The sequence below is a fragment of the Arachis ipaensis genome, chromosome B01 (assembly GCF_000816755.2).
Source record: "Arachis ipaensis cultivar K30076 chromosome B01, Araip1.1, whole genome shotgun sequence".
Taxonomy (NCBI): Eukaryota; Viridiplantae; Streptophyta; class Magnoliopsida; order Fabales; family Fabaceae; genus Arachis; species Arachis ipaensis.
Genome location: NC_029785.2, coordinates 422421 through 430583, shown reverse-complemented (window position 1 = coordinate 430583; position 8163 = coordinate 422421). Strand labels below are relative to the sequence as shown.

The 8163-nt window shown below is 35.7% G+C and overlaps 1 protein-coding gene across 1 annotated transcript; it reads right to left on the bottom strand.

Moving 5' to 3' along the window:
* LOC107630556 (transcription factor MYC2) lies at window positions 1973-4667 on the bottom strand. The gene has a single exon (XM_016333769.2). The coding sequence runs from the start codon at window positions 4469-4471 to the stop codon at window positions 2507-2509; it is 1965 nt and encodes a 654-aa protein (XP_016189255.1). The 5' UTR covers window positions 4472-4667; the 3' UTR covers window positions 1973-2506.

Genomic DNA, 8163 nt, shown 5'->3' with positions numbered 1-8163 from the left:
AGGAATATCTTGTCAACCTAACGCTTGGTGTTAGATGAAATAGTTTTATAGTGACCTTTTTTTTTTTGGCAAAGCTTTCTTTGTTTGATTTTACCAAACTTCAACCAATTTATGTACCGAAATAAGTAGGGCTGGAAGTGAGTCGAGCTGAGTCGAGCTAGACCAAGCTCAAGCTCGGCTCACAAAAATTGAGCTTGGCTCACGACTTGACTCATTAATAATCGAGTCTATTTTTTAAGCTTAAGCTCGGCTCACCGAAAAGCTCACGAGCTGGCTTGAGCTCATGAGCTGTCTCAAATAATAGAAACATAAATACATAATTTATAATTCTATATCAATAAATTATAACTTATATATTTTATAAAATATTTAAAAAGATCAATTTTATATATTGTTATCTATCATTAAATTATAAATTTTTTATTTATGTCCTACATCAAAATTATATGTAAAAATTAAATATAAAATTTTAAATAATTAAGATCATATATATATAGTACTATTTCATATGTATATATATAATATTAAAAGTATAGATTAAATGCATATATATACATATATAATCGAGTCAGCTCACGAGCTAATAAGCTGAACTTATCCAAGCTCAAGCTCGGCTCATTTAATTTATGAGCTCAATTCCAAGCTCAAGCTTGACTCACTAGCTCACGAACTTAGCTTATCGAGCTATTAACAAGTCGAGCTCGAGCTAGCTCATGAGCTGGCTTGACTCACTTTCAGCCCTAGAAATAAGTTTCAAGCAATTTAACTGAAATTAGAAAAATTCTTAGTAGATTAATTAATATATGAGAAATAAATAAAAATATAACTAAAAGTAGAACTTGATCCCATTTCAAATCTCATAAATAAATTAATTAAAAAATATAACTAAAGAACTAATAATTAATTCAAGCATATTTTGAGTATTTATAAAGATTGGTTCAAAACTTTTTCCTAAATAAAAGCATTTCTCTTTTGAGTATCTTTCTAATGTTGCCATGCTCTCTATGGTTCATTCATGTTGGTATAGCATTCAACATTAAAACATACTTGCCTATAACCCACTACTATACAGAAAACATTGGGGGCAAAGAAGGATAGGACATTCTTTTGTTTTTCTTTTGTTCTTTTTTTTTTTTTTCATTTTTTTATTTTCTCTTACCATGCATGTCGGAACATATTTTCAGTTGTAAAAGTGGGTAGGGTCTTAAAACCCTTACTAGTAATTTATGAATACCTGAATAGGAAACTGGCTTGGCCAGATGGCATGGTTGGAAAATTAAAAAAAAGGCCTGAAATAGCACTAAAATAAAAACATTCATACTATGTGAATACCAAAAATCAACTATCAGTATAATATACGTATTAAAATATAAAATAAACATTAAAAATAAATTAAACAGCATGTATATTCTTACATGAATACATAATAATTCATTTGGTGTCTGATTTTTTAGTGTGCGCGCAACATTTTCGAAACAAAAATTGGAGAGGTAGCAACTAGCAAAGGATAAGATAAAGACACTCAAAAAGGAAATATGCACCAACAACCAAAAAAGGGGTCCCCAAAGAGGGGCCAACCGGCCAAGAGCCAACGTTGCTAAGAGGATGCATTTTTCACATGGCTGAAATTGAAAGCCGTTCAATTTTGAGGCTGAGGCAAAGGGGGTCAATAATGATAGAATTCCACACTGTTTCCCCAACACGTTTGCCTTGCCCTTTTGTATTTACTCCTTGGAGCCATCACATTGCATCACACACACAAAAATCCAACTAAATACATATCTTTTTTTAACATCTTCTTTTCATGTTCTAAACATAGGATTGGATTAGTGTCCATATATCATAATTGGGCAAAACAGTACTCACATAGTAATAGTTCTATTGTGTTGGTTCTATGCTCAAACAAACATAGGAAAACACATGAGCATGATCTCACATATCTGAGCAGCAACAGAGGGTGGCAATTACTTGATAAGAGAAAGAAACTGAGTCCATTTTTTACTTCTGAAAGCAAGAAACTCCATCAAGATGGGATCAAATATAATGATAAATGATAAGACATATAATATATGTACAATCTAAATCTAAAAAGATAAAATATTAACACAAAAACTGAGTCTATTTTCACTTCTTTGGATCAGAAGCTGCTGCATAGTCATCCTTCCCGCATTTAAGTCCATCTTTTCTAGCTTTCCAAATCAAACTAATTCATAATTTAGACTAAACTACTAAAAACCAGAAAAGAACATCAATTTACAGAGGCAGCAACTCTACTTCATTAGTGAAGAACACAAACACCTTAAGCTTCGTGTGTTCCGGGATCCTGTCATGTGGAAATGGAAAAGTGAGTTTCCACCATTGATTACAACACATGACCCGGTTGCCTGCACATTCTTGCCAGTGATTTCTTAATCAACGGCAAGCATGTCATGCGACCGAGTCATGTACGATCTTCACATGAGCGAATCTCAGCATCCCATGTATCCTTTCCAATGTGGTGGCGGAGCTACTTAGCATCTCCGCCGCCGCCAACTTTGGATGATAGCGCTAACATGAGCTGCTCCTGTGTGTAAAACCGGCTTCCCATGTTCACCGTAGCCTGCTGAATCATCAAATCATTCACCACTGACACACTGGCATGGTGCACTTCCAAGTCCAGGTCCTTCAGCGCCGCCATCAGCCTCGCTGCGGGGTGGTTCTTCTTGCTACATTGGATCCTAATCATGGCGTCCCAACCAATAATCTTCACCTCAATCTCCAAATCAATCAATTTCCCATTTACTCCAGCACGACTCCTTTGTTCCTTATCCGGTGGCGCAGGAAGAGGCGGTGGGGCGGCCTGTGCAGCCCCTGAATTCTTACTAGCCAGCTCCAGCTCCTTCTTGGAATCTTCCAATTGCTTGCTCAATTCGCCTTTCTCCGATTCCAGCCCTTGTAGCTTCGATTTCAATTCGTTGATGTATGAGATAGCATCTCCCAACAGCGAAGCCTTGTCCATCTTCGACACATTGGGAACCACGGCTCGAAGAGCATAAAACCTCTGATTGAGCTTCTCCCTTCTCTGCCTCTCTGCCTCCACATGATTGAGCGGCTCCTCCCTTCCGTTTGCCGGCTTCCTCCCTCTCTTTCGCGGCCTCTTCTCCGGCTCAACGGCCTCCTTCACCACAGAAGCTTCCAAATCCGAATGATCCGAATCTCCGCCTCCGCCGCCACCGGACTTCGCATTCGAAGCCGGCAAGATCACGCCGGAAGTAAAAGACAGTATTCCATCCTCAATGCTGCTCCGAGAAGTAGGGGATCTCCTCTTCTTGTTCTCATCGGAGACAAACTGCGACTGAGACTGAACAGAGAACAAATTGTTTCCACCGTTATTACTGTTTACACCATAAGAACCCTTCTTATTCTCTCCAAAACTCAGAATCTCGCCAGATTCCGGCTTTAACGAGCTCGAGAAATTCAATTCCTTCAGCACAAACCCTTGATTCTGTTGCGGATTCTTCGGAGCTTCAGTTACCACGCTGGAGGAGCCAGGATTGGATACAACCGGCACCGTTTTGTTGTTGGCAACCGTCGTAGTCGCAGCCGTATTAACAGAATCTCGAATTTCGATCCCACCAGCCGAAGAAGAAGGGTCGTTGAGCCACAACGAAGAAGGATCGTTCTCTCCTTGATCTGCAGAACTCAAGGGCCAGGATCCAGCCACGTCACCACTACTGTTACTAAAATTGAACAACACCTTCACCTTACTCATCAGATCCGGGTTCTGATAAATGAGTTCCGTGGAACCCAACTCAACCACGCCGTTTGCTGAAGGTATACAAACTATGGTCTGTATCCCAAACGACTGACCTTGCCGGGCCCGGTCACAGCCCGAGCCTAATAACCGTTCAGGACCGGCAACCCAAACCGGATTCGAATTAAAGAAAGCCTGACCAGGAAGGCCTGTTCCGCTTACGAAATGCTGAGTCATGGATATAAGAAAGAACCATTCGGTGTCGGTTACTTCTTCGTCTACCGCTTCGTCGCCAGAAGCTGAAGGACCTGAAATTAAAGAGTTTAATTCTCTAAGGACCTTCTTACGGTGTTGCTGCTGCTCAAACGACGTCGCTTTTATGGCTTTGCCTTTGTCTTCTTCGCCTTTGTAGTAACCGTCGCCCCAACCTAAGAGTGTGAGGCCATTGGAGTAGTCGTAGGAGCACTGCCAGAAGATTGCGTAGGTCCAGCTCTCTCTTGCGCCTTCGATTAGGGCTTGGAGTCGGTGCTGAAGGGTTTCCTGGTTGAACGGCGGTGGAGGAGGTGGTTGTTGTTGCTGTGGTGGTGGTGGTGCTGCGGAGGTGGAGGTGGAGGCGGCGGATTGTGGCGGAGGGAGCCAGAGAGAGGAGAGGTCGGAGGAGCTCATGAAGGCTTCCATGACGGAGGAGTTTTCATCGTTCCAGAGATTCATCGTTGGCGTCGACCGGTAATCCGTCATGAAATGGAAATGAAACTGATTTTTGTTTTTCAGAGAGAGAGAGATTGGGTCAGGGAGTAGGTTGCATTTGAGTTTGGGGGGTTTATTTGGGATTCATTTCATCTAGGTTTCATTTTAGGTTTTATTGCGGAGTGCGTGAAAAAACTGAAAATGAGAGAGAGAGAGAGTAGTGTGTATTCCTTTCAGTATTTGTGTGTGATGTTACTTTTTGAGAGGAAAAAAAAATATGTTTACTTGAAAAAAAAAAGACAAATTCATCTCTAATTTTTTTGTGCGTGAANNNATTCTTGAATTTAATTTATCCCATTTTAAAATTTTTTTATGTGAATATTCGGTCAGATCAGTGTAATGAGAGTTACATTTTATTTTTTTTAGTGGGTCTAACAAACTCAAATAAACAGTAAAAGTCAATGTGTTCAAATTTTGATGAGATCAGGAACTTAAATGTATTTTCAAATTTTTGGAAATTTAAATATCTGCGGACTAAAAAGTTAATGACCTCTTTGTTCTTTTCTCTAAAAAAAATTTGAATAAATAAAATTTTTTCCATGTTTTCATTTTTATTTTTGAGTTGATATATAATTTGATCTCTCAATTTGTACGCGAATTTCAATTTAGTCTCTAAATTCTAAAATTTAAATTTTTTTTAGTTCTCAAATTTTGTCAACTTGACTCATATTAGCCCTGTGGTAATTTTTAGCACAAAAACATTAATGAAACATTGATATTAAAACTTGTAAAATGATGTCATTTTTGTTTTGGTGCTAAAATAGTAAAAATAATGCCAAATCACTTATTTTAAGAGAAAAAATTTTAATAAATATCACTTACGATATTTTTTTTTTTGTTATTTGAGTGTCAAAACAAAAATATCATTTTACATATGTGATATCCGATGTCTATATCAATGTTGTATTAATGTTTGTAAGTTGAAAATTATTATAGAGACTAATATAAGTTATGTTCATACAATTTTAAAACTAAATAAAAATAAGAGTAATATCTTAAATAGGTGCTCAAAGAATTCACGATCTAACATATTTGCCCATAAGAAATTTAATTAGAATTTTGGGTCTAACTTTTTTCGTTATACGTCAGATACGTCCCCAACCTAATTTGATCCGGTTAAGACTAACGGCGATGTCTTACGTGTCAGTTAACTTGATGACGTATCCGGTTAAGAAAGATGTGTCAAGCGCAGGACAATCTGGTCCTTGGCCCACGTGGTCAAAATGACGTCGTATCAGATGAGAACAGAATGACGTCGTTTTGAGGAAGACATTTTCACCCCCAAGTTGGACACCAAAGACATGAAACGTTACTGTTTTAAAGGAGGGACCTATCTGACTGATAAAATATTTTTTAGAGGCCTATCTGGTTGAGAAATAATTGTATTACAATGGCGATTCTTGTTAAATGTATATGAATGAATTCAATGGTGGCAAATTAGTATAAAGAAACACAGTGTATATCCAAACTAGATATGTTATTTTAATACCATATATCAAAATGCTAACATAACATAGTATCAAAATATTGTATCCAAATAAGTAGCCAAACTTAGTAGCAATATAAACCAAACCAAACAAAAGAAGGTCCATTTTCTTTGAGACACACTAACCTAAAGTAGAAAGAAGAAAAACATTAAAAGTGGAGATTTGTTTCCATCACAATTAGAGGTGTTCATGGATCAGGTGAAATCGGGTTTGTTCTGATCCAGACCTGACCCTAAATATACACTGCGTCTATTTTTTAGACCATAACCCGGCCCTAAATCCGATGAAACCTAAACATCTTCCGACCACAACTATACTAGATCCAAATCGGGTGAAAATTAGGTCTTTAAAATTTTAATCATAATTTATAAAGAAACTTATTTATGATGCACTTATTTATAAAGAAGAAACTTGTTACCAAAAATTTGATATCCATATTTAAACTTGAATTTGTCCATAAATTATAACTTGATGCTTTTTTTTTTTTATCTATTTTCTAATTCAATAAGTGTGATTAAAAATACAACAATAAGCTTATAAGTAATATAACATAATATTGAAATTAATTTAAAACATATATATCCTTTTTAGTTTCTTTAGGGTGCACATGGGTCGAGTGAAGCCGGGTTCGTCTTTGCACGGACCCAACCCAAAATAATGACCGGGGTCTATTTTTGAGATCCTTATCCAACCCTAAACCCGGTAAAATCACACCAAATTAATCCCTAAAATGTTCTGGGTCGGGTCGGATCTTCGGGCCAGGTCGAGCCATAAACACCCCTAGTCACAATTCAATACCGCGGCGGATTAGTTCTTGGCCTGCCGGGTTGGGGGATACCGTGGGAAACAAAAAAAAAACATGGTATTATCCCCTCCACAATAAGTTTCATACTAATTCAAGAAAATTTCATTTCTTCTTAAAGAGGTTCAGTCTGGGAGTTGGAATGAATTTGAACATTCTGGATATTGTGCTACTGCTTGCCACTACTATTATCTCAACACTAACACTCCCCTGAATCTTGGGTCTAACTATTGTCTGTTTTAGACGTCTAAATGGTTGTTGAGCCTATCTTCCTTGATAGAAATATAAAATTGTCTTTATAATTTATGGGACTGAATTATATAATTTTCAACTAAACATACACATGAAGGCTTTTGCAATTAGCTTACCATGAGATTATTTGGAACCTTTTATAGATCCTCTCCAGTGATCTCTCACCTTTTATTACACTCTCTTTCATATTTAATTTTGGCCCCACTTATAAAGTTAATGGTGAGAGATCACATTGCATTTTCTTAAGTGTTGAAAAAATTGAAAAAGATCTATTTCTTGTATTCAACTCTACCTAATAGAACAAAGCGTTGTTGTTGTTGTCGTCGTCGTTTTCTAAATTAATATTCTTATAATACTCTTTAGCTAATTTCTTTGTTTGAAAAAAAACTGTAAAATTTTTTAACAAATAATAAAAGAATATCCAAAAAATAATGGTAAAAACTCATGTTCGACTGTCTTCGTGTGAAGTTAATTGAAAGTTATTAGATAATATTTTAATCAAATTTATTAAATTATCTAACAACCTTTAATTATTAACTTCACATTAAAATAATTACACGTAAATTTTTACCAAAGATAATAAACTTCACTAAATACTACGTACTAAAACATTTGTGTCTTCTTGGAAAAGAAAAACAAACAAAATAAAGCCGACGTACGTATATATTTCTTTAGATTCAATTCATTTTACTTAGGAAAGAGGATTTTTTAAATGAAATGAAGTAATATTTTTATGAAACTGGGAAATAGAATAATGTTATTTTATTGTAAAATAATACAATTTGGCTAATAAAAAATTATATTTTAATTAATATTCAATTAAGGAATCATCGGCCCTTTGATTATTCAACTATAAACCCTTCAAGCTATATTTTTAATACATCAAATATAGTGAGAAGTTCAAAACAATAGTTTTCTTATAAAACAGCCATTTTTTTGGAAGATTTTAACTTTCAAAACTTTTACAAAGTTCTTAGGATACTCACCGAAAAAAAATTTCATATTTTTGTTTATTTGATTAATAATTCTTTCCCTTCTTTGTGCTTATCTTACTATTTCAGTATTTCGTATTTTATCACATTTTACGATTAAAAGTTAGTAAAAATATTTTGTGTAGATAAAAAAAATTAGCTATTAAAATT

Bases quoted from the DNA above. Each gene is read 5' to 3' on its own strand.
- LOC107630556 (XM_016333769.2), bottom strand. From the start codon at position 4,471: ATGACGGATTACCGGTCGACGCCAACGATGAATCTCTGGAACGATGAA.